The 27828-nt window shown below is 42.1% G+C and overlaps 2 protein-coding genes and 1 long non-coding RNA gene across 3 annotated transcripts in view; 1 reads left to right on the top strand and 2 right to left on the bottom strand.

The window, feature by feature from the left end:
• Nucleotides 1-4196: 4196 nt before the first annotated feature.
• On the top strand, nt 4197-7981 carry LOC139564939 (uncharacterized). The gene is made up of 3 exons (XR_011672844.1): nt 4197-4372; nt 6841-6987; nt 7154-7981. It is a non-coding gene; the product is annotated as an uncharacterized lncRNA (long non-coding RNA).
• A 111-nt stretch (nt 7982-8092) lies between these two features.
• Nucleotides 8093-10609, bottom strand: gngt2a (guanine nucleotide binding protein (G protein), gamma transducing activity polypeptide 2a). Its single transcript, XM_071385253.1, has 3 exons — nt 10502-10609; nt 8827-8916; nt 8093-8678 (listed from the first exon to the last, which is right to left on the bottom strand). Exons 2-3 carry the CDS (start codon nt 8908-8910, stop codon nt 8550-8552), a joined length of 213 nt encoding a protein of 70 aa, XP_071241354.1. The 5' UTR covers nt 8911-8916; nt 10502-10609; the 3' UTR covers nt 8093-8549.
• A 12825-nt stretch (nt 10610-23434) lies between these two features.
• The window catches only part of LOC139565237 (beta-1,4 N-acetylgalactosaminyltransferase 1-like), a 51553-nt gene continuing 47159 nt past the window's right edge, over nt 23435-27828 (bottom strand). Inside the window, exon 11 of the mRNA XM_071385408.1 lies at nt 23435-24069. Within this exon, the coding sequence (XP_071241509.1) occupies nt 23885-24069 (185 nt within the window). The 3' untranslated portion in view covers nt 23435-23884. The remainder of the gene's footprint in view (nt 24070-27828) is intronic.

Consider the following 27828-nt stretch of genomic DNA (forward strand, 5'->3'; position numbering starts at 1 on the left):
CTGTCTCCTCAACGCTACTCTGCACATTAATCAACATTTGTCAAGAACACACTAGTGATATTACTGTAACATTTTCACTCTTTCAACATCCAACATTTCCCTCAGAGGAGAAAGCTTCTCTGAATCACAGCAGTCTGTCTGTGAGCGTAATAATGGGATAATGTCTTTATACTATGTATAGCCAGCCAGGGCTAAGTGAGGACAGGGTAATTGTACGTTTGTGTGTGTGTGTGTGTGTGTGTGTGTGTGTGTGTGTGTGTGTGTGTGTGTGTGTGTGTGTGTGTGTGTGTGTGTGTGTGTGTGTGTGTGTGTGTGTGTGTGTGTGTGTGTGTGTGTGTGTGTGTGTGTGTGTGTGTGTGTGTGTGTGTGTGTGTGTGTGTGTGTGTGTGTGTGTGTGTGTGTGTTGGTTGGTTGTCTGGGCACAATGCTAGTTCCAGTATAATTGACTGCTCTCACTGCCAGTGTTGGTTAGTCCGCTTACACCCACACACCGTGATTCACCGGCCATGCTCTCTATTCTGTGACTGGCTGGAGTTCCCTAGGGAGAGGTCGGCTGCTCACTGACTACAAGGGATCATACAGTCATGCACACTGTATGTCATACACGTGTGTGTGCGTCCGAGCCCACATTATTATTTACAGTATTTATGATAAATATATCTCACTGCTCATCCTGCTTCTGCAAACAATTCCACTATGATACTTGCCCATGTGACTTAGGGAATAATGCCGACCAGTTTGAGTTGATAGCTCACCTTGGATAAATAAAAGGGAATGGATTAATAAACTCCTCCAGAAAAAGAGCAACTGTTTAAAAGTTCTGTTCAGGAACAGCGAAACATCCTTTTTAAATCCATCATCTCTGCCATCTTAAAGGGTGGGAAACCATTCATGTTGCCATTGTGGGAAAAGTACACACAATAAACTATTTTTGACCCGTTATTATGTCTGCCTCTGGGCCTTTAGATACATGTCCTGCCTTCTTTACTCCTTGGCACGTCATCTACTCACTTCAAAGACTATAGCGGTCTACCAAGGTTTCTTCTCCGGAAGGAACAATGGGCTTTGTAAAAATACTGACGGCACAGGCACATCACATGGGATCCACACCATATGAAATGTTTACACCTATGTCAATGATGTGAATTTTCTGTCATGATATCTTGCAGACCAGCGGCCAAGAGTGCAAAGGACGCCGAACAAAGTAAGCCATTTTACAGTAAGCCATCAGCAGATAGAGATTGAGCACACAAGACAGAGAGAGAGAGATGGAGAGTAACGGAAAGAGAGGAGGAGTAGGTGAGCTGCCGCTAGACTATACTACCTCTGACTCCCCAACCCGTTTCTCACAAAGAGGGCTTTATTCTCACTCTGGGCCCAGTCAATCTGTTCCGTGTTTCCTTAGGAAATGTCCACTTAGTCCTGGGAAGTCAGTGGCTTCCCACTGCACCTTTGATTCAGGCCTTGTCCAAATAGTTGCCAGGGCGATTACACGGGTCAGGGTGACCCGGGGGACGCTGGTAAATAAACACGCAGGGGCGAAGACAAAATTCTAATGAGGAAGCCTTCAGACACCTCCAAAGATAACCTGTTTTCATGTCCAAGTGTTAGCCTTGTAACCGCTCACTTTCGCCACTTTACATTTCCCATCTTTCATTAAGAGGCCTACTGTACCTAATGCTGTGAACTTGAGAGGTAAAAACGATATTTCTATAGGGTTGTATGAGGGCATTAGCCAGTAGCCACCTACTTGGTGAATATTGATTGGCCATTCCATAGTCTTATCATATAATGACAACAGAGCTTGTTACAGAACATGAGACAGAGTGTCGGCAGATGGTCTGGCGGAGTGTGTGTGTGTGTGTGTGTGTTTGTCCTTTTACCTCGCAGCGTAGCAGAAGGCATCAGCTCACTCGGCATCAAATCCTGTTTTGTGCACAAAATGCAGATGCATTATGTAGGTCGACGTACCTGTAGAATAAAGATAATACAGAATTGTTTTGGAGGAATTACACTCTTACAATACATCTCTACTTCAATCCTAGCTACAGAGCTAAGGAGACACAGAGACACTCATAAACAGATCTGTCATTCCATTGCCGCCACTAACACAGAACACATAACACAGAAGACACCCATTTTTTTCCGTCAATATTTTTGCCAAGACGAATCTAAGGCTGCAGGCAAGCACGCGCTTGACTCATTTTGTTTTCTCCTTGACAACTTGAAGCTCTTCAGTTACAATAGCTAACGGATTGTAACCCGTGTGATATCACCAGGGAAGAGGAGGAGAGATGAACCTGCTGTGTGAACAGTATGCCAATGTGTCCATACGTGTTGAAAGTATGAATGTTGATACATGACCACAGTATATATTACTCATCTATTTAGACAGGGGTGTCCCATTGAGACCAAGGTCTCTTTTACAAGGGAGCCCTGCATGACAAAGCCAAACACAATCAAGGCAGGAGCATAAGACACAAAAAGAACATTAAAAAAAGCACAATCATACAAAAATACACATACATATTTCAAACCCTTAAACCGCTGTGTGTGTCAGGTTCTACAGTGCATACCCATAGGGTTTGCCCTGGAGCCTGTGCTGTGGCAGGAAATGTATGAAGGGGGATTGAAGAGTATCCTACTGTGAGACCACTCCGTGACACCATATGTGCATGAGCTAAAGCAAAGATTATCACTTTTTTTCTGGGAGCCCTCAGCAGATTCATGCTTTAGATCCCGCTCCAAGTCCACTTTACACATAATATAGGATCAACTGATGCTTAGTGCCCGCTAAACACTTCACCTAATTGTTCCCTTGTAACTTCCTTCTTGGGAGGAACTGGTGTCAGCAACTCTATACAATTCATTTTCTGTGATGTAGGCCACTTGATGTGGCTATGAAAGTTATGATACAAGCTGCAACAGGGGCTTGTTGTTTCTTGTTCACATGCATTCAATTGCACTTCCATTGTGTCCTCTAGTGAGGTCTCAGAAGATACCCTCTCAGCATTTGCTTCGCATTATTTTCCTCTATGTCCCAAATGGCACCCTATTCCCTATGTAGCCCAACACTTGTGACCAGAGACCTCAAAAGTAGTGCAGTATAAAGGGAATAGGGTGCCATTTGGGATGCAAGCCCTGTCTACCAGCCCAGCTTTGGAAAGACTAAACAGGGGGGATGTCTCTGCAAGCTATGAGGCTGTTTGACCAGCTTGACCTGCAGAGGGAGCTCCAGACCTGTTAGTCACCACCATCACTGCCCAGACAACCGTCCAACACACACACACGCACACACGCGCGCGCATGCACGCACGCACGCACGCACACACACACACACACACACACACACACACACACACACACACACACACACACACACACACACACACACACACACACACACACACACACACACACACACACACACACACACACACACACACACACAGCAACGTACAATTACCCTGTCCTCACTTAGCCCTGGCTGGCTATACATAGTATAAAGACATTATCCCATTATTACGCTCACAGACAGACTGCTGTGATTCAGAGAAGCTTTCTCCTCTGAGGGAAATGTTGGATGTTGAAAGAGTGAAAATGTTACAGGAATAACACTAGTGTGTTTTTGACAAATGTTGATTACTGTAGCAGTGTTGTGAATGAAGGTTCAAGGAGGTTGTCTCTCCCAGTCACAGGTCTGCCACATACACAGATCTGCAGTTCCCATGCAGTAGGATAGAAAGTGTTTCCAGAGCAGCCACAAGCCAACAGACACACATGCACACACGCTCGCTCGCTCATATGCCTGCTCACATACACCCATGCACCAATCACTTACGCACGCACGCACGCTCACACACACAACATACACGATTTCAAAATCTCTGGGATAAAATAATAAAAGCATCAAAAACTGATGTAGTTCATATGAGAGGCTTTCAGAAATCATGTTAGATTATGTCCCTAATATTTGCATTTTTCCATTTTAAGCAATCTGGAACCATACAGCACCAATAGAGTCCGTCATGGCTGGAAGCTTACCATTGAAAATGTGGTCAACAGTACCACCTAGTGTTGGTTCCATGTAACGTCAAGTGGAGCCAGACGTTCCGTTCACGTGGGTGTTCTTGAAAAAACAGGTCGCGAGGTGGCACGATTCCCACTTTACAAACAACTGCATATGTTCCTTAGTCATCCTATTTCAATGGGAGCTTCAGACACAAACGACAAACAAACGTGCCGTTAGGCTGACCGCAATGGAAAATCATGTTCCTACAGCAATGAGCGCTGATGAATTGTACACTTACATTTTGGTCACTTAGCAGATACTCTTACCCACAGCGATTTACAGTCAGCGCATGCAACCAAGGTAGGTAAAACATCTGCATGTCATGGTTAATATTCAAATGAAGACAGGGACAAAGGGATGATTCGACACACTTTTTCTCGGGAACGTTTGCATGTGGGAAGGGTAGTACAGTATTTACTGTGAGAGTGAGGGGGAGAGGGTTGATCCTGTCCACGATTAGATTAGGGGCTGATTAGGAATCAAGGAATGAATTAATCAGATCAGATTAAGTGGTTTAGTACGACCAATAGAGCAGATGCCTTCTAGTCTCTCAATATTAACGTTGAACACTCGTTAAATCCTGGGGACTATGTTCAAAGATACGTATGGGCAAGAAAGCATGATAGAGAGGGAGCGCGAGAGAGACACGCCCATACAAAACCATGTGCACACGTCGCGCACGCACACACACACACAAACACACACACACAAAAACACAAACGCAGACACCCACTACTGACCTGCCCGCACGGCCACATTCCATAGCTTATCTCGCTGTATCTATGCAATGCGGTTCCATGTATACGGCATGATCTCATTGTATCTATAGACACTGAGTATACAAAACATTAAGAATACCTGCTCTTTCCATGACATAGACTGACCAGGCGAATCCAGGTCAAAGCTATGCTCCCTTTATTGATGTCACTTGTTAAATCCACTTCAATCGGTGTAGATGAAATGGAGGAGACAGGTTAAAGAAGGATTTTTAAGCCTCGAGACAATTGAGACATGGATTGTGTATGTGTGCCATTCAGAGACTGAATGGTCAAGACAAAATATTTAAGTACCTTTGAATGGGGTATGGTAGTAGGTACCAGGCGCATCGGTTTGTGTCAAGAACTGGAACGCTGCTGGGTTTTTCTGCGTTCAACAGTTTCCCGTGTGTATCAAGAACGATCCACCCCCCCCCAAAGGACACCCAGACAACTTGCCACAACTGTGGGAAGCATTGGAGTCAACATGGGCCAGCATCCCTGTGGAACGCTTTCGACACCTTGTAAAGTCCATGCCCTGACGAATTGAGGTTGTTCAGAGGGCAAAATGGGGGTGCAACTCAATATTAGGAAGGTGTTCCTAATGTTTGATGCACCTTCAGAAAGTATTCACACCCCTTGACTTTATCCACATTTTGTTGTGTTACAGCCTAAATATAAAATGGATTAAATGTAGATTTTTTTGTCACTGGCCTACACACTAATACCCTATAATGTCAACATGGAATTCTGTTTTTTTTCTTTATTTTTACAAATTTGTTGAAAAGCTGAAATGTCTTGAGTCAATAAGCATTCAATCAGTGGAGGCTCCTCACAGGAGGAAGGGGAGGACCATCCTCCTCAGTGAAATTTCATAAAAATAGTGAAACATTAAAAATGTTTTCCTTTTTAGATAAAACTTTACTAAATATCCTCTGGCTACATTGTCTTCAATACAAAACCTAGGAGGCTGGTAGGCCTCACCCCCTTCCATAAACATACATGGTAATTATGACCACTTCCGGAGGACGTCCTCCAACCAACCAAAGCTTTTGCTGTATGACCTGACGTGTTGTCCATCCAATCATAGATGTAGGATCAGAGAATTAACCTAGTGTGTTGTATTGGGATTGTGCCACAGAGCATTATGGGGGTTCTATGTGTTGAAGAACCCCTTTCATTCTCTGGGATACACGGAAAAAGTGCAAATTAAAAGCGAGGGTCGACCTCTGCCTGAGATCAGTTTCATGAAGAAGGATGAAAAAGTGAGAGCGTTCAATACCAACTGGTATCAAATGTATAGCTGGTTAACAGGGAGCCAATCATCAAGCCGCCTGTAATTGCACGATACGATGCTTTACATGCCGAACATCTTTTCTGGGATGTTCGAAAACAATTCAGAATGATTTGATAGCTTCCATCACATCATCGATTAAACGTTGGATTAGAGAGGTTGACGCAGCACACAAAGTAAGCTTTGCACGTTCCTCCGGTATTTATTTAGCAACGACGATAACACGTAATCACCCGGACAGACACAAGCAAAAACTCATGACATAAATGTTGCAGCAGCCGAGCCTACACCAAAACATTAGAGATCTGACATGCTGTATATGGGATGAAAACGAGACAATTTTCCCGTCTGATCAACTGTAGGCTACTAATAAGAGCAGCTGCATACAGCCTATGAGCATCTGGTCAGGGTAAACTAATTGGTAACATTATGTATTTATAGTCCATTTGTGTGTCAGGAGAAAATGTGAATGTGATCAAATGTAGAATATATGCCACATTTGGCTGGCTAGGCTGCCTATACGTTTCTAAACCAAAATGATTACCTGGAATTAATCAATCAAAATAATAGTGATGGCAGATGTGAGTCCTTTTTTTTTTTTTACAAGGCCTACAGTTGCATAGACCTGCATGATGCAAACATGCATAAAGCAAGCTCAGCCCTGTGAGTTCTATTGTTCGTCAGTTGTAGTCTACTGTACCTGCTATTTGTACTTACAGCTAAGTCCCCTCCTGTTCCCTGATTAAGAGGTTATGACTACTCCGCTCCACTACCTTTGTCAACTTTCTCCTGATATGAACTGAAGCCATGACGTCTCATGTGCCCGCTCATCCACTGGCACATTGAATGTTTCCCTTCCAAGCACTGTGAGTGCCCCTATCAATTTTCTCTCATTACTGTATGTAGAGTCAATCACATACACAAACACATTATTACACATCAACGACTTTTACTCCTTGCTTGGACTAACTCATTCTTAGCTCTTTTGTCTAACTATGTCGTGTGTTGTGTTGTTGTTTTTTGTCTTCCCAGTCAAATCCTGTCCTGCACTGGTCAAGCTTCTGAACGTCTCAACTCCTGCCTCATACCCTCATCCAATCACTGCTGTGGTCCCTTTCCAACACTGTGTATTTAGCCCTCTCCTTCCCCTTCCCCATAATATTGTACTATACATGTCTTTACTAAATGCTTCAGGTTAAAACAATTAGTCTTTGATGATTTTTGAAAGACAGCGGCACCTGAGACAGCGTTTTCCACCACCATCAACAAAACACCAAATTGAGGAATTTATTGTGGACGAGTGGTGTCACATCCCTCTGATAGAGGGAGGGTGGCCCAACACCCTATTAATTAAGACACTTTATGTTGGTGTTTATTTTTTACCTGTATATATTTCCTTTCTCTAATCACCATGACTATTATTCATTTTTTTTTTACTGTTATTGTTGTCACTATCTCACTTTGATTTAGCAACAGTAGTTTTGCCATTCATGCAGAACGAGAGAGAGAGACCACTTATTTGGATAGTCCCAAGTAGATGGTTTGTGGTTAACTTCCAACAACAATGACTTTCAACAACATTTCAACTAACTATATACTAACCTTAACCCTTACCCTAACCTCAACCCTTACCCTTATTCTAACCCTAACCTCAGCAAGCTGCTGCACATCAAGAGATAGTTTGTCGACAGTTTGCCCATCTGTATGGGACTATTCAAATAAAGTCTGACCGAAAAATAAATGTGAGTTTGAATTCTTACAATTCATCGTTCTAGTTCAATGGGACTGTATCCGTTCACAGTGACATATACCATACATCAGCCCACCTTCTGATTAAAATGCTGATTTCTAAAACATACATTACAACTTGATTGAATCAAGGGATACGTGCAGCATGAGACGATCCATGTTCATATGAGGTGCAAAACACAGAGAGAAGTAACAGAGAGAACCAAGAGACGTCAAAGAAACTGCTGTCCTGGATACACTTTATTTACAAGCCAAACAAAACCAGGTCAGTAGTGGGTGCACTTGGAACATGCCGGAGCCTGTTTGGAAGCTCTAGAACCGCCAGAGATAACTGACAGGTGAGGAGGCTAGGGTAGGGTCATAGATCGTCAAAGAGAAAGGAAGGACACCATCGTAACCAAGTGATCCCTCCTATCCCCTGAACCGTCCCCGGATAAATCTCCTCCTCAGCTCCAAGTGACCTGAGGTGACCTTTGTGTAGCCCAGTCAGTGTGCAAAGTTGTGTTGTCCAAAACGGTCTAACCTAGTGGAAGTCTCTAGTGCTGTAGTCACATGGGAACACATGGCTAACTTAATGCAGCTATGTACCACTCTTTACAGTGCTGAAAAGGCTGAAACTGACAAATAAATCTGATGTTTTTCCCTGTGTCCCACCTGGGGCTGTTTGTCCCCAGGCGAGCTAGGTGATCATGCAGCCTCCCTTCTCAGGCTTGTAGGGGTTCTTATCATCTGGTACTCCTGTTATCAGGAGGTCGGTGCCCGACGCAGCCTCACACCACTCCATGATGTCCTTGGATGTCTTGGACACCTAAGAGAAACAGAGAGGGGTCAATAGAAGTTTGGATTCTTTCAATGCAGCATTCTAATTCAGTTGAATGGGACTGTATCAGTTTGCAGGGATGCCTTTGTAATACTCTCATATAGCTTCTCTATATGGACCCTTTGAAGGTACTTACAGGCTCCCTGGGTGTTGAGACCTCTTTCTTCAGCTGTTCCAGCTCCATCTTAAGGATGTCAATGTCTGACATATCCCGAGCCATCTTTCCCTGAGAAGGAAGGAGGGGAGAGGACCCATGAGAGAGGGCACACAAAATAAACGACAAACATTCCCCACGCTATAACAAGTACCTCTTATCTTGTTGCTTGTCAATATTGATCACAATTCATCCAAATCCACGTGAGGCTCTTTGGGATTTGTGAATGAATTCACTAATTGAACAGGTTGGCATGCTCGTTTGAAATTCTTATATCTGTCTTCAACAAAGCGATTTAATGGGTAAGCCCATGAACCCGGGTCTTAATCTTCACCTTTCAAATCCATGTAATTCCTCTTTCTTAGGAATCTCATGCTGGGATGACCGGTCCAAGGCACCCTGGCCTGTTTTCTATTGCATGTGTGGTCAAATAAACCTATGATGTCACAACAAGCTAAAGAAGGTTGCAGAACAGGATTATCCAATAAGAACGCACCCTATACATTGTCTAACTTTGTGTGGCTAGTTGCCAGGAATTCTACTCTAATAGCCAGGAATTCTACTCGAATTCTACTCTATCTTGTTTTTAAGTAGAGTTGATCTCTATGGGAGTGCACTGACACAGTAAAAGATATCTTAGGTCAGGGATGGGCAATTTTGATGGGGTAGGCGCCACAAAAAAATGTGAACTGATGGTTCACAGTGGCTTGCTGGTCTCTTGACAGTGGGTCTCTTGACAGCAGAGACACATTTTTTAGAGTTGTAGAGTTAATTTCCTGCAATTCTAAACATTTTGCCATGGGGAGGTGAGAATACACCGACTTGAGTTCTAAAATATATACAGTATATATTATATTTTTGGGGGGAGGGAAATTCATCCGCTGGCCTACAAAAGGGGAGCCTTAGATATCTGACTGTATGAACAAACCAATGAACTTTTGATATATCTGTAGTCCTTGTTGACTCTTCCCTATCCTGAAAGAATCTATCATACAACTGAACTTTTGAAAGACGTGAAGCCTATGTGGTTGGTGTTCTTTGTCGGGTCCTACTTCAATCCTACCCTCTACCAACACACTGTGCCAACATAATCAGGCAACCAACCAAACCTAAAACGAGCAATTCCATGTCACATGAACAATTACAGCAGGTAAGGGAGCCACTGTGACAGTGGGTGGTGCAGACAACAGCTTTATTACATTGTGACTTCTAGCCACGCTGAGCAAACACACACTGCATTCATCCATTCATTTCTGTCCCAAACAAGGCCATTGTTTGGGACGGAAATAGAAGAGTACAGACAGAAATTCAGTCCCCCCCAAAAACAAAAAGACCTCAGACATAACTCAATCTAAAAAAAAAAAGAGACCTCCGAGTTATGTCTAACAACAGTGAAAACAACTCGAAGCGCGTCAATTATACAAATAATTGATTGTATTAGAAATGTGATACTACATAGAATGTAGTAGTATGGCTTGTTGATTCCGGTCAATTTAAAAAATCCATCCCTCAATAAAAAATCTAAAATCCGTTCTAAATGCATACTATTTAATTCAATGAATTGCTCAGATGAGCTAGAATCTCCCTGAACACTGGTCCAGGCTAATGGCCAAGACCGTAGTTAGTCGCTACATCTTCTCCTCAGGCCGACACTCACCTATTGGTTGTGGGGACAGTCGATGAAGGGAAATTGTAGTCTCTCGCCCTCTATGGAACCGCTGCGATCGGGTTGTCTCCCTCCTGAGTCCAACTGGCTTACCCTGTCCCTCACCTCTCCTCTTCAGGGCGTTCTCCAGATGGCACGATGCCAGATTGGGAGGAGACTATTGCACAACTCCCCCCCCCCCCCCGTTCCTAATCAGATTAGTCTATAATAATTAGCTGCGCCAAATGTCAACCTCAAATCACATATGACCTTTGAGTGTCACAGGAGGACAGAGAGAGAGTATCAGCTTCAGACAAATGCTCACAATGCCAATCCTGACCTCTATCACGGGGTTTCAAAGTTTAAACTGGCCCCAGATCTGTGCTTGTTGTGAGAAACTTCCACTTTCACCTGGGTCACTCTCAGAGGTCAAAAACGGGAAGGAAAAAAGTTTGAAATGGAACACGAATATGATCATTCTAATTGACCAGGAAATCATTTTAAAACAGACTGGCCCGCTTATAGACCTTCATTCACACACTGTCTCAGCGCCAAACTCAGGCCCCCAATTCAGTCAACTGATTTGGAAAGGAAAACTGCACTGCACTGGGTTCACTCAGAATGTTAACTCTGTATTGTAAGGACAGGTGAGGATTGTGATGGATTTCATTGGGGGGGTTAGAGTTAAGATAAAATTAGAGAAGGGATGATAATAAGTACATGCACAGTATAAGACCTATTGGCGAAAAGCTTAAATTCTTGTTCATCTAACTGCACTGTCCAATTTACAGTAGCTATTACAGTGAAAGAATACCAGGCTATTGTTCGAGGAGAGTGCACAATTTTGAACATGAAAAGTTATTAATAAACAAATACACAGTCGTGATACAACATTTTGAACCGGAATGCAATGGTTCATTGGATCAGTCTAAAACGGTGCGCATACACTGCTGCCATCTAGTGGCCAAAATCAAAATTGCACCTGGGCTAGAATAATACATTATGGCGGCAGGTAGTTACTAGCGTAGTAACTGAAAGGTTGCAAGATCGAATCCCCGAGCTGACAAGGTAAAAAAATATGTCATTCTGCCCCTGAACAAGGCAGTTAACCCACTGTTCCTTCATTGAAAATAAGAATTTGTTCTTAACTGACTTGCCTAGTTTAATAAAGGTAAAATACAATTTAAAAAATAATACATTATGGCCTTTCTCTTGCAGTTCAAAGATGACGGTTGGTTTTTTCTTTGTCTTAGCTTTGACCAGATCAGATTATCTTTGACCAGATCTATTGTGTTATATTCTCCAGAGGGTGGTGCGGTTTGTACAACGTGGTCTGCACAACACATCACTGGGGGCAAACTACCTGCCCTCCATGACACCTACAGCACCCGATGTCACAGGAAGACCAAAAAGATCATCAAGGACAACAACCACCCGAGCCACTGCCTGTTCACACTGCTATCATCCAGAAGGCGAGGTCAGTACAGGTGCATCAAAGCTTGTACCGAGAGATTGAGAAACAGCTTCTATCTCAAGGCCATCAGACTGCTAACTCAGAGAATGGATCACTAGTCACTTTAAACAATGCCACTCTAAATAATGCCACTTTTATAATGTCTTCATATCTTACATTACTCATATCACATGTATATACTGTATTGAGACCCAATCACTGGACACATTAATAAATGGATCACCAGTCACTGTAAACAATGACACTTTAAATATTGCCACTATTTGTTAGATATTACTGCGCTGCTGCAACTAGAAGCACAAGCATTGCACTACACTCGCATTAACCTCTGCTAACCATGTGTATGTGACCAATACAATTTGATTTGATTTGATTCCTTTCACATTTCCACAAACTTCAAAGTGTTACCTTTCAAATGGTATCAAGAATATGCATATCTTTGGGTATGTCATTTTAGGCGAAAATTGGGGGGGAAAAGGGGCGGATCCTTAAGGGCAAGCCCCATTCAAACCTTTCTAGATCCTTCTGGACTTCACTTGCACGAACAATTCCAATCCCTCATCCCTGTTTTTCCACTTAACAGTGACCTTCCTGGTTGTCTGCTTCTGTCCCATCTGAACCTGAGGCCTGGCACATTTGGTATCTGGCCCCATGTCACCTCTTATTAAAGGAGCAATCTGGTACAGATACAGATGTAGGATCTTAATTTGATCAGTCTTTTGTTGTTGAGAATTTTCCCACACAGCCGGTATATGCAAACTTATAGTGTATTCAATGTTTAAAAAGGCTTCTAAAGTTTTGTAATTTTCACTTTAAAATGTCAGACTTGATTTGCCCTAATGAAAAGTGTATCAACCCCTCTTATGTTCCTGCTGTAGCAAACTGGCTCAAATTAAGATCCTCCATCTGTAGGGCTGGAGAAATTAAACACTGTCATATGTATAGGCGGTCAGTTCTTGCATCCATAGCCTATCTATGAGATCAAAATGATAGTTTTAACCATGTTTTGAACCGTTACACTGATGGTTTGCAATCACATTATTTACAAATAATTTAGTTCAACAATCTAATATTTTGGATTGTGATGGAGAAAGACCACTGAACTCATTTCATGAGGCATTTATTATTGATATTCTTCAAAAATCAATGGCTATATTTCATCAATCCAAAATGATGTATCAATCCCAGATTGTCCCTTTAAAGGACACATCCTGAATGACCAACCCCTTTAGCCCAAAGACAAATTGCTTCCTGAGTCAAATCCTCCCAATCCCATTTCAGAGTCTTGTCTGTCTTAATCCATTAGATTAATGACTGAACCCTGCAACTTATTTGTGTATGTGTGGGAGAGGGGGGTAATCTAAAATAGAATATTGTGTGACCACTGTGTTACAATGCACATTGCAGCTGACACACACACACAAAAATACACTGGACCCACACATACACACACACAGTTTAATTTTTGTGAAATGTCAGGACTTTTAACCTAACCCTAACCTTACTATTCCCAAACTGGGGTGCAATGCCATCGGTGGTATGCCAAATAAAAATGTGATTCAAATTTTCAAACAGTTTCACTGCCAAAAAGAAAATGAAACCATCTAGTGTTCAGTGAAATAACAACACAATGTCAAATACAGGTAGCCTAGTCAAATAATTAACATCCAATCACATTAACCATTACTCTCTTGCGGGAATTCCACTAATGGTCCGTATGTAGCCAAGCGTAGCTGCTGCTCATTCCGTTTGCTCGAAAATTGATAAATGGTTAAAAAAAAGTAAGACCCTCGTCCATAGAGACACATACCAGCTCTACTGGTAGTACTGTAATAAGAAGGGGCTAGAAGCGTCTTACATGGTGAGCTACCAAGTGGCTCGGACAGGCAAGTCCCATACTATTGTGGAGGACTTAATTCTTCCTGCTGCCGCGGATATGGCTGGGAATATGCTGTGGGATAAGACCAAAAAAACTATACAGACAATGCCTTCATCAAACAACACTGTTTCACAGCGCATCAGAGACATGGTAGGAGATGTTTTGAAACAATTACTGCTTTGCAAGCAGTTGCTCCAGACGCCACTTGGGTACGTTGCAGCATCCACCGAGAGGCTCTTGCTGCCAAGGGACTACCTGACAGCTTGAAATAGCCACAATTTGTAAGTCGCTCTGGATAAGAGCGTCTGCTAATTGACTTAAATGTATATGTAAATACGTTTTGGACACTACAGTGAAAATGGTTAACTTTGCATTATGCAATGATATGGTCAGCGACCATGTAACACTTTTACAACATACAGAATTGCGCTGGTCATCAAGTGGCAAACTATTGACACATTTTTTTATTGAGAGACGAGCTTAAAGTTTTCACTTGTCTGAACGCTTGCATGATGACGAGTTTTTCACATGACTGGCCTGTCTGGTTGATGTTTCTTCTCGCCTGAATGATCTGAATCTAGGATTACAGGGACTCTCCGCAACTATATTCAACGTGTGGGACAAAATTGAGGCTATGATTAAGAGGTTGGAGCTCTTCTCTGTCTGCATTAACAAGGACAACACACGTCTTTCATTCATTGTGTGCAAATGAACTCAAGCTTATGGACAATGTCAAATGTGATATAGTGAAGCACCTGAGTGAGCTGGGTGCGCAATTACGCAGGTACTTTCTCGAAACGGACGATACAAAATAGTGGATTTGTTATCCCTTTCATACCCTGCCTCCAGTCCTTTTACCGATATCTGAAAAAGAGAGCCTCATCGAAATTGCAACAAGCGGATCTGTGAAAATGTAATTTAATTAGAAGCCACTGCCAGATTTCCGGATAGGGCTGCGCTCAGAGTAATTGCGCTGTTAAGACACTGATGCTCTTTGCATCCACGTACCTATGTGAGAGTGGATTCTCGGCCCTCACTAGTATGAATACAGACACAGACTGTGTGTGGAAAAGGATTTCAGACTGAGACTCTCTCCATTACAACCCAACATTGCAGAGTTATGTGCATCCTTTCAAGCACACCCTTCTCATTAACCTGTTTTGAGTTATTCACCATTTTTGATGAACAAATAAGGTTTTACATGTAAGATAGCTAAATAAAGAGCAAAATTATTGATAATTATGATATTATTATTTGTGCCTTGGTCCTCTAACCAAGCCGGGTTGTGACAACAACTCACACTCATTCTTATGTTTAATAAATGTATCGTATAGTGTGCGTGTAGCAGGCTTACAATGATGGCAAAAAACAACATTTGAGAGTGCGCTGACCCTGGTGTTAGAGGGGGTACGCAGCTGGTGGTTGAATGTTTGAAGGGGTACGGGACTATAAAAAGTTTGGGAACCACTACCTTAACCTAACCCTTACCCTAACCTTAACCTGTGTGGGTCTTGGTTGCATGGGGAGGTGTCAGGTTAAAAGCTGTGGGTTTACAAGCAGAGGAAAATACTTCTTTCTAAGAAGAAATACATTTAAAAACAGTCTTTACACCTAAAATAATAATTATACATAAACATTTATTTTGTTTTAAATTGTAGTTTTATATAATAATAGTAATATGTATGATTTATACAAAGGTTTATTAAAAAAACATTAGGGTTATAGTTTAATATTGCATGGTAAACTTAATTTAATAAAAATTATTTTATTATGTATGCATTTCTGTACTAGTTTTTGAAGAAAAGAAAATGTTTGAAAGAAAATCTAATTAATTAAATAGTTCTTCCTCTGGACCTCTGTCTCTCCCCCCTATGGGTGTGTGTGTGTGTGTGTGTGTGTGTGTGTGTGTGTGTGTGTGTGTGTGTGTGTGTGTGTGTGTGTGTGTGTGTGTGTGTGTATGTGGCTTGTAACCTGACACCTCCTCATGCAACACACACACACACACACACACACACACACACACACACACACACACACACACACACACACACACACACACACACACACACACACACACACACACACACACACACACAGAGAACCAAGCCTTCTCGGAAAGGGGTTTGGTTGTCCTTCTCTCGGACTTGAGTGTAAGGCTCTGATTGTCCACAAGAGGTCAAGATGTCCTTCTTCTTAGTTGCCCGTGGCTTCAATGACATGTCATGTAGTCTGGAGCAGAACTAAAAGGTGGTGTTCCCTCCCACTCGTTTTGGAAGAGTGGTCCTCTGAAGACAGGCTAATCAGACGTGTGGATGATCCCCAGTGGGATGATGAGAGCAGCTTGGTAGACGATGGTCTGAAGAGAGGAATAGGACGGTCCTACTTGAATTCACTTGTCCTCGATACCGTACTTAGGACAGCTAATCAGCTGTAGCGGTGATTGTCCGAGGTGAGATTCTCGCCTCTTCCTCCTCGTGTTGGTCTTCAGGATGCGAACCATGATGGACATGAGCTGCAGCTCTTTGTCTCTCTGGTCTAAAGGAAGGTGAGTTTCTTTCTTCACCTCGTGTGTGGAGGTGTCAAAACCCCAACACCAGTTCTATCTTCCCCTCTGCGGGTGGGAGAAGGGCTGGTTATTGTCTGCAATTGCCAAGCTCATCTGACCCATTGTGATACTCACCGGACAGTCATGACATGTGTTAGATTGTGTCCATCTGTGTTAACTTCATGTAATCGATTCACTCACTCACTCACTCTCTCTCACTCTCACGCTATATAAAAGACAAATGACATGACATTGACTCCTGAGTGTTGAACTTTTGCCCACTCTATAGCCACCCTGGTTATTATCTGACCCTTCTGGTCATCTATGAACGTTGGAACATCATGAATAAAAAAACAAGGGGCACATGTACTCTTAATGCACTCAGCACAGCCCTGGGAGCATGGTTCCGCTCTAGTTTTAATCCTAGGTTTATGACTTCTAGGGAGCGTTTCCTAGATGCTGTGCTTCGACATATGCATTGATTGGTCTTAGATTTTTAGACTGGGTATCTGTAAAACAATTTGTGACAACTGCTGATGCAAAAATAGTTTTTAAGAAATAAATTTGGTTGATTGACAGATTTAAATTATTATAAAATAATATCACAATATTATTATAATCATTCTTATTATTATGTTACAGGTGAGACATACCCAAAAATGTGAAGTATCAAATCAACAGAAAAAGTATTGAATCAACAATGACATAATATGCAATTAACTATTTACTTTTTTTTCATTTGTAAATCATTATTATAACAACTATGAAACCTAGAGTTCAGTTTATATAACAATGGGGTGAATGAAAAAGGTTGTATATGTATTAGGTTGATAGCTTACATGTAAAAAACAACTCAACGCGTAACTAAATCCACATTTGTATTTGTATTATAACCCCTGAAAAACATGTCTACAACTCACAAGTACTACTAAAAATGTGTAACAAATTGAAAGACATAATAATATATATGTACCACATCTCAACATTCACAAGAGACATATTCTAAACTTTTAAACAAAATTGTAAAATTCTTTACACATACTTACTGTCACGCTCTGACCTTAGTTATCTATCTTTTCTGTATTATTTTGGTCAGGTCAGGGTGTGACGAGGGTGGGTATGCTTGTTTGTTTTGTCTAGGGTTTTTGTATGTCTAGGGGTGTTTGTTAGTCTAGGCATATTGTAGGTCTATGGTGGCCTGAATTGGTTCCCAAAAAAAGACAGCTTTTTTTTCTGATTGGGGATCCTATTTAGGTTGCCATTTGCCATTTTGGTTTCGTGGGTTCTTGTCTATGTGTAGTTGCATGTCAGCACTCGTGTTATATAGCTTCACGGTCGTTTTGTTACTTTGTTAGTTTGTTTAGTGTTTTTTCTTCATTAAAAGAAGAATGTATTCATATCACGCGGCGCCTTGGTCTCCTCAATACGACGAACGTGACACTTACGCTACTTTCACATAACAAAATGCAATGTCAGTGTCAGCGTATGCGTCCTTAGATGATGTGGGGAATGTGTTATAGTGTGCACATGTTCCCCTTGTAGATATTCCTTAACATCTTAGATACTAGTACAATAGTAGTACGTAACAGTGTAATAGTACAGTACTACAGTACGGACCTGTCTTGACAGTCTCGTTTGAAACTTTAAAGCTTCTTGTTTATTGTCAGAACGAGCCTCGATATGTGTAGTACTGTATATAAAACATCAGTGACTCCTTGATTCACCAGAGGTTCTTGTTCTCTCCAGTTTAACATGAACAATATTTCCCTCCCCTCTAAAAACATACTTTTGGATTATAAACATGTAAATAAAACTAAAATAGCCAATGTATCTTGTCATATACATCATAACCCAAGGGAGGTCGAAATTGTTGTTTAAATGTTGCATATACATTTTTAAGTACATAGGCATTGCGTTATATGTTAGAATGTCTAATAAACAACTATATTCCCTAGAAAGGAGAAATTCGTGAACCTTCCCTATATTTATCCCTAAACTACCAACAATAACTTTTGTCTATTGTTTTTCTCAATGACCTTACTGCCAATATGAAAGTTTTATACCTAGCTAAATACAATGTTGGAGCCAGTTTTCATATCTTTGGATAGGCAAACAATTATTAGTGTCACGCCCTGATCTGTTTGACCTGTCCTTGTGATTGTCTCCACTCCCTTCCAGGTGTCGCCCATCTTCCCCATTATCCCCTGTGTATTTATACCTGTGTTCTCTGTTTATCTGTTGCCAGTTCGTCTCATTTGTCAAGTCAACCAGCGTTTTTCTCAGCTCCTACTTTCCCCCAGTCTCTCTTTTTCTCCCCCTCCTGGTTTTGACCCTTGCCTGTCCGGACTCTGAGCCCGCCTGCCTGACCTGACCCTGACTGCCGTCCTGTACCGTTGCCTCTACTCTGGATTACTGACCTCTGCCTGACCGGACCCTGAGCCTGCCTGCTGTCCTGTACCTTTGCCCCACTACTCTGGATTATTGACCCCTGCCTGCCTTGACCTGTCGTTTGCCTGCCCCTGTAGATGTAATAAACATTGTTACTTCAGCAGAGTCTGCACTTGGGTCTTACCTGAAACGTTATTATAAGATTATATTTCTCATGAAGAATAATGTTGTTTTAATTCTATAAGGGTCACGCCTTGCTTTGGTCATGTGTTCTCTTATGGGTCAATGATTTTAATTACAACATAGCAATTATGTTCTCGCCTCAATTACTTAGAAGTGCATGTGGTCCCACCCCTCCCATGTGTGCCCAGGTGCATAAGTCCATGTAGTCAGGATGTAAGGCTTACTAGTTATGGCAAATGTTAGGAAGACCTGGTTGTTGTAAAAAAAAATATAGAACAAAAATAATAGCAAATCTTTACTTTGACCACATTTTTTCATATACTTTTTATTTGGGTCTTTTTCATTTACCACGTTGATCGTCTCCAGCCAATGGAAGCTCAGTGCATGTACCAATAAAAATAATGCAAGTCAAACCATTGATGGATGGTGATGAAAGTAATGACATTGCCAGTAGTCATGTTAAGGTTTTCAATGTTTTATTGGTGGAGTTTATTGATTTGCATGTGACTGTGACTGTGCATTATATGATGCCTGAATAGGAATAGGTTCAAGCCTACTGGTATTCCTGATCAATTCTTGATTCAAAAAGACACACCACTGTTTTGGGGTTAATTCCACATCTGCTAGCATTGCTTGGTAGTGTGTTAGCATGGTATGAGACAACATAAATAATACAATTTAAGTAAAATAAAAATAAACAGTATTATCCTAAATTGAGATGTGCATAAAAATTGTGTTCTCACAACAAAATCTTTTAGAATGTACCTGTTTTCAGTAGAGAACTTTTTGTGTTTTGTCTTATTGGTTGTTCTTTAGTAAATAAGAAACTCAACAGTGTGTTAGTCCGAGAAACATTAATTAGACAGTTGTTTTATGTTTGTGAAACCTTGAAATGTACACAATGAGAAGTGTAACAACATTTTTGAATGGGTAATTGTATCAAATATATATCATTGTATGTTTGAATTAGTGCTCATATAAACTGTTTTCATTACTGTCCTGTAAACCAATTCTTGTAAGTTGGAGCTACTGTACATGATTGTCTGGGGCTGCTGTACAGAGAAATCATAGAGCATCTATTTATTTATTTTTATATATCACTGGTCAGCTTCTCCAAGCTCATATAGTCTTTTTGGGGGTTTATCCATAAGGCCCGGGTTTGAGCACTTGACAAGACGTTGACATTTATGGGTATGTCTCACCTGTAACATAATATTAATGTTATATTATTTTATTATAGTACACATCTGTCAATCAACCAAATGTATTTCTTAAAACCCCTTTTTGCATCAGCAGTTGTCACAAAGTGTTATAAAGATAACCAGTCTATAACCAGAGTCGGGACTCTGACTCTCTATTGGTTACACTGACTTTTGGCCTCCTCCTATTCTAACCACCTCCACCAGCTTTGTATTTATGTTACCTGATGAAATGGCTGTACAATATGATCTTGTTGCCATCTAATGCTCTCCCCGTCCTCTGCCGTGCCTTGATTGTATTACCGCTGATGATATCTGTAAATGTGCACGTACACCCTGTCCCATCTACTGTTGATAGCCCCAATTCTGACTTGCGCTCGGATATCTACTTCTCTGATTTCTGCTCTCGTAAAAGCCTGGGTTTTCTGCACGTTAACAGTAGAAGCGTATTACCTAAAATGGTTCAATTGAAAGTGTGGGTTCACAACTCTAATCCAGATGTGTTGATCATTACTGAGACGTGGTTAAGGAAGAATGTTTTGAATACTGATGTTACCCTTTCTGGTTATAACCTTTATCGGCAAGACAGATCTTCCAAAGTTGGGGGAGTGGCCATCCTTACCAAGGTTCACCTTCAGTGCTCGGGTTGTCTCCAAGTCTGTCCCCAAACGATTTGATTTGCTGGTTTTAAGCATTAAACTTTCAAATAGCCCTTTGTTGACTGTTGCTGATTGCTATCGTCCTCCATCAGCACCGGCCTGTACCCTACCTGCCCTAAGCTCTCTCCTGGCCCCTTGCACTATGCCTGAATTTGTCCTGCCAAGTGACCTAAACTGGGACATGCTTAAACCACCTGAAAGGCTACTCTCCTCGATGTTATCCTCACAAATAATCCTGATAGGTATCAGTCTGGTGTGTCCTGTAATGACCTTAGTGATCACTGTTTTACAGCCTGTGTTCGTAATAGCTGCTCAGTGAAACGACCGGTCCTGATTTGTCATAGACGCTTGCTAAAAATACTTTAATGAGCAAGCCTTCCTTCATGAACTGGCCTCTTCTGTAAAATAGTATAGAATCAGCTTGATCCCCTCTGTCAAAGACACTTGGACCTTCTTTTTTATATTTTCAGTGGTATTGTGAACAAACATGACCCCATAAAGAAAATAGGAATTTAAAAAACAGGTTCAGCCCTGGTTCGAATGTGATCTTGCAGAGTTACTCCACCTCAATAATTGCATTTGGTGAAAGGCTCGGCTGACTTGGTGAAATACCAAGTCAGCTGATTTGGTGAAATACTCAGGCTGACTGGCTCTCGTTCAGGCAAATGAGATATAAGGCTATCCGGAAGGCCAAAGTTAGTTAGCAGTTCTCTCTTTGTGGGTATAACACCAAGAAGTTCTGGAAAATAAACCCTCCTCACATCTGCCCATATCCCTTAATGTTGATACTGACTAGAAGCACATGGCTGAGCTCTTTAATCACCACTTCATTAAGTCAGGATTCCTATTTGACTCAGCCATGCCTCTTTGCCCGTCCAACATTTCCTAATCTCCCACCACTTCTAATGCGATTAGCCAGATGCTTCTCCCTCTTTTTCCCCTGCAGGCAGTCACTGAGTCCGAGGTGATAAAGGAGCTCCTGAAACTTGACCCCAAAAAACATCTGGGTCAGATGGTTTAGACCGTTTCTTCTTTAAGGTTGCTGCCCCTATCATCGCCAACCTTATCTCAGAAATGTTTAACCTGTCTCTCCATTATGGGGAGTATCCCATTGCTTGGAAGGCAGCCACAGTTCGTCCTTTTTTAAACTGTTATAAGCCTATATCTATTTTGCCCTGTTTACCAAAATGGTTGGAAAAACTTTTCAATAATCAACTGACTGGCTTTCTTGATCTCTATAGTATTCTCTCTGGTACGCAATCTGGTTTCCGCTCAGGTTATGGATGTGTCACTGCAACCGTAAAAGGTCATCAACGATGTCACCATTGCCCTTGATTCTAAGCAATGTTCTGCTGCTATTTCTATCGACTTGGCCAAAGCTTTAGACATGGTAGACCATTCCATTTTTGTGGGCCGGCTAAGGAGCATTGATGTCTCTGAGGGGTCTTTGTCCTGATTTGCTAACTACCTATCTCAAAGACTGCAGTGTATAAAGTCAGAACATCTGCTGTCTCAGCCACTGCCTGTCACCAAGGGAATACCCCAAGGGTCAATCCTAGGCCCCACGCTCTTCTCAATTTACATCAACAACATAGCTAAGAAGGAAGTTCTCTTAGCCATTTATATGCAAATACAGTCTTATACTCAGCTGGCACCTCCTCGGATTTTGTGTTAAACACTCTACAACAAGCTTTCTCTACCCTTAACCTTGTTCTGAACACCACAAAACAAAAGGTAATGTGGTTTGGTAAGAATGACCCTCTCCCCACAGGTGTGATCAGTACCTCTGAGGGTTTAGAGCTTGAGGTAGTCACCTCATATAAGTACTTGTGAGAATGGCTAGATGGTACACTGTCCTTCTCTCAGCACATATCAAAGCTGCAGGCTAAAGTTAAATCTAGACTTGGTTTCCTCTATCGTAAACGCTCCTCTTTCACCCCAGCTGCCAAACTAACCCTGATTCAGATGACCATCTTACCCATGCCAGATTACGGAGACATAATTCATAGAGTGGCAGGTAAGGGTGCCTGCCACACACACACACACACACACACACCTTTGGGGGCGGTGGAGAGATAGAGGTCCAGAGGAAGAGCTATTTAATCCCTGGGCATGTTCGATCTGACATAGAGCAAGTCTTATCTTAAGCCATTCTCTCATGCGAAACACAGGAGGAAAAACTCCAGTTTGTTGGCTAAAAAAGGGTGTTGAGGCAGCTGTGTGTGAAAATCTTCACTGATGAATCTTTCGGTTGGAAAATGTAACCCATATGGCCTTCACTCATATCAAATCACACCATTAAAACAATCCGGTGCATCACAAAGAATGGCATCGATGGTTTTGTCATCGTGGCCCAAACATGAAGGTCACAATACACCAAGAATTTCTGTCGTTTCTCTCTCTCGAGGTTTCTTGTCGCTCGTAGTGTTCACAGGACAAGTCTAACACTTACTTCTACTCAGGCAGACCTACCTAGAAATGACTTTTTCCACTCTACAAAGGGTCACAAGCTCACTACGGAGCAGCTCCATAAGTTCACTACAAAAATTCCCAACTGTTTCAAATGGTCAAACACATTTTCTTTAAGTTCAACAAGGTCACTTCACCACACATCAATCACCAGTCCATTACTTTTGATTTCAAACATGTGCTTTACTTCAGACAGGTCAATTTACACAATTTACACAAGCACACCCGAAATAGCGAGAACATCTGGGCAGGATATCCTTAAAAATGGCATAAACACAGGACACAGAAATAACTCATAAATCACTTTTTGACCGCAACCGTCTACTATACTCTTTATCACTCGTGAGCACAGAACTCAGTAGAGCAGAAAGTACCTAGAGCGACAGTTCAGACCGTTTTAAATGTGACTCTGTAAAACCTTTATTTTTTTTCACAAACAGTCAACAAAAAGATACTGGTGTCGTCACCTCGTACTCATTTGCTTCCTGTACATTTTTTGAAGAGAACTGCACCACTACAGACGGGATGCCGCGATTACACATTTGGAATAGTGCACCTCACTATTGCACCACTATTTTCACCGTTTAATTCTTTGTAAACTATCCATAACAGATACATTTCAGGTGGTTCTTGAAGAAGTGGTGGGCTAGTTTCTCTTCCACATCTCTTGATTGTTGATGTCGGAACGACGAGTACTTTGCGTTTTCAATTTTGGGTTGGTGGCCGACGCCGACATGACTACAGCTGGCAACCAGCAAACTGCCCAACCCATCCATGAAGAACTCTGAAACGGACGTGTGGACAGGGAAAATGGAATGGAGAAAAGATGAATTACCAAAGACAGCAGTGCCTTAAGCGTAAGAACAGCAACTTGGGTTAAAAAAAAAGCAACATGTTCATAATCATCTATAGAAACAATTGACTTTTCCCAAACTTACCACACGTAACCCAACACTGAAACGGAACATCACTCTCGAATTTGTCCATCTGTCTTTCTTATTGACACAGCTTTCCAGATTTCCTATTGACATGGTTTACAGACTTGCTGCAATCTGTCGATGTGCCGTTGAGCAAGGCACTTAACCTAATTGTTCCAGCAAGTCACTCTGGTTAGAGTGTCTGCTAAATTACTCAGATGTAAATGTAAAATGTGTGCAACGGTTTTTAACGGGGATTTAACGGCCGCCTTAGCATAGGATAAACTTTAATGACACTGGTGGGAAAATTGTCTTAGACACACAGTACTGCTATAAACAATACCAACAGACTGAAAAATACACACTCAACATTATACGATACCGCCGCCACACACAGTGCACGTCTCATATTGTATATCTACATACAGATGAAGTAGGAAGTTTACATACACTTAGGTTGGAGTCATTAAAACTATTTTTTCAACCACTCCAAAAATTTCATGTTCAAACTATAGTTTTGGCAAGTCGATTAGGACATCTACTTTGTGCATGACAAGTCATATTTCCAACAATTGTTTACAGACAGATTATTTCACTTATAATTAACTGTATCTCAATTCCAGTGGGTCAGAAGTTTACATGAACTAAGTTGACTGTGCCTTTAAACAGCTTGGTAAATTCCAGAAAATGCTGTCATGGCTTTAGAAGCTTCTGACACAGTGCCTCTTTGCTTGACATCATGGGAAAGTCAAGAAATCAGCCAAGACCTCAGAAACAAATCATTGTAGACCTCCACAAGTCTGGTTCATCTTTGGGAGCAATTTCCAAACGCCTGAAGGTACCACATTCATCTGGTCAAACAATAGTACGCAAGTATAAACACCATGGGACCACGCAGCCATCATACCGCTCAGGAAGGAGACGCGTTCGGTCTCCTAGAGATGAACATACTTTGGTGCGAAAAGTGCAAATCAATCCCAGAACAACAGCAAAGGACCTTGTGAAGATGCTGGAAGAAACAGGTAGAAAAGTATCTATATCCACAGTAAAACGAGTCCTATATCGAAGAAGCCACTGCTCCAAAACCACCATAAAAAGCCAGACTACGGTTTGCAACTGCACATGGGGAGAAATGTCCTCTGGTCTGATGAAACAAAAATAGAACTGTTTGGCCATAAAGACCATCGTTATGATGGGAGGAAAAAGGGTGATGCTTGCAAGCCGAAGAACACCATCCCAACCGTGAAGCACGGGGGTGACAGCATCATGTTGTGGGGGTGCTTTGCTGCAGGAGGGACTGGTGCACTTCACAAAATAGATGGCATCATGAGGTAGGAAAATTATGTGGATATATTGATGCAACATCTCAAGACATCAGTCATAAAGTTAAAGCTTGGTCGCAAATGGGTCTTCCAAATGGACAATGACCCTAAGCATACTTCCAAAGTTGTGGCAAAATTGCTTAAGGACAACAATGTAAAGGTATTGGAGGGGCCATCAAAGCCCTGACCTCAAATTCAATAGAACATTTGTGGGCAGAACTGAAAAAGCGTGTGCGAGCAAGGAGGCCTACAAACCTGACTCAGTTACACGAGCTCTATCAGGAGGAATGGGCCAAAATTCACCCAACTTGTGGGAAGCTTGTGGAAGTTAAGTTAAACAATTTAAAAGCAATGCTACCAAATACTAATTGAGTGTATGTAAACTTCTGACCCACTGGGAATGTGACACACATTCTTAAAATAAAGTGGTGATCCTAACTGACCGAAGACAGGGAATTTTTACTAGGATTAAATGTAAAGAATTGTGAAAAACTGAGTTTAAATGTATTTGGGTAAGGTGTGTGTAAATTTCCGACTTTAACTGTACATAACACATACTGGCCAAGTCTCCCTCCTAAAATAATCAAGAAGCTAAACAAATAACATATACTGCTCAAAAAAATAAAGGGAACACTAAAATAACATCCTAGATCTGAATGAATGAAATATTCTTATTAAATACTTTTCTTTACATAGTTGAATGTGCTGACAACAAAATCACACACAAATTATCAATGGAAATCAAATTTATCAACCCATGGAGGTCTGGATTTGGAGTCACACTCAAAATTAAAGTGGAAAACCACACTACAGGCTGATCCAACTTTGATGTAATGTCCTTAAAACAAGTCAAAATGAGGCTCAGTAGTGTGTGTGGCCTCCACGTGCCTGTATGACCTCCCTACAACGCCTGGGCATGCTCCTGATGAGGTGGCGGATGGTCTCCTGAGGGATCTCCTTCCAGACCTGGACTAAAGCATCCGCCAACTCCTGGACAGTCTGTGGTGCAACATGGCGTTGGTGGATGGAGCGAGACATGATGTCCCAGATGTGCTCAATTGGATTCAGGTCTGGGGAACGGGCGGCCCAGTCCATAGCATCAATGCCTTCCTCTTGCAGGAACTGCTGACACACTCCAGCCACATGAGGTCTAGCATTGTCTTGCATTAGGAGGAACCCAGGGCCAACCGCACCAGCATATGGTCTCACAAGGGGTCTGAGGATCTCATCTCGGTACCTAATGGCAGTCAGGCTACCTCTGGCGAGCACATGGAGGGCTGTGCGGCCCCCCAAAGAAATGCCACCCCACACCATGACTGACCCACCGCCAAACCGGTCATGCTGGAGGATGTTGCAGGCAGCAGAACGTTCTCCACGGCGTCTCCAGACTCTGTCACGTCTGTCACATGTGCTCAGTGTGAACCTGCTTTCATCTGTGAAGAGCACAGGCCGCCAGTGGCGAATTTGCCAATCGGTGTTGGTGTTCTCTGGCAAATGCCAAACGTCCTGCACGGTGTTGGGCTGTAAGCACAACCCCCACCTGTGGACGTCGGGCCCTCATACCACCCTCATGGAGTCTGTTTCTGACCGGTTGAGCAGACACATGCACATTTGTGGCCTGCTGGAGGTCATTTTGCAGGGCTCTGGCAGTGCTCCTCCTTGCACAAAGGCGGAGGTAGTGGTACTGCTGCTGGGTTGTTGCCCTCCTACGGCCTCCTCCACGTCTCCTGATGTACTGGCCTGTCTCCTGGTAGCGCCTCCATGCTCTGGACACTACGCTGACAGACACAGCAAACCTTCTTGCCACAGTTCGCATTGATGTGCCATCCTGGATGAGCTGCACTACCTGAGCCACTTGTGTGGGTTGTAGACTCCGTTTCATGCTACCACTAGAGTGAAAGCACCGCCAGCATTCAAAAGTGACCAAAACATCAGCCAGGAAGCATAGGAACTGAGAAGTGGTCTGTGGTCACCACCTGCAGAACCACTCCTTTATTGGGGGTGTCTTGCTAATTGCCTATAATTTCCACCTGTTGTCTATTCCATTTGCACAACAGCATGTGAAATGTATTGTCAATCAGTGTTGCTTCCTAAGTGGACAGTTTGATTTCACAGAAGTGTGATTGACTTGGAGTTACATTGTGTTGTTTAAGTGTTCCCTTTATTTTTTTTAGCAGTGTATATACAGTACCAGTAAAAGGTTTGGACACACCTACTCATTCAAGTTTTATTTTCTACATTGTAGAATAATAGCTAAGATATCAAAACTATGAAATAACACATATGGAATCATGTAGTAACCAA

The sequence above is a fragment of the Salvelinus alpinus genome, chromosome 36 (genome assembly GCF_045679555.1).
Source record: "Salvelinus alpinus chromosome 36, SLU_Salpinus.1, whole genome shotgun sequence".
Lineage (NCBI taxonomy): Eukaryota > Metazoa > Chordata > Actinopteri > Salmoniformes > Salmonidae > Salvelinus > Salvelinus alpinus.

What these genes read in the sequence shown, in the direction of transcription:
- gngt2a (XM_071385253.1), bottom strand. Translation starts at nt 8,910, where the DNA reads ATGGCTCGGGATATGTCAGACATTGACATCCTTAAGATGGAGCTGGAA. An exon ending in TCTCAACACCCAGGGAGCCT is followed by an intron (nt 8,679 to 8,826) that starts GTAAGTACCTTC and finishes TGTTTCTCTTAG; the next exon opens with GTGTCCAAGACATCCAAGGA.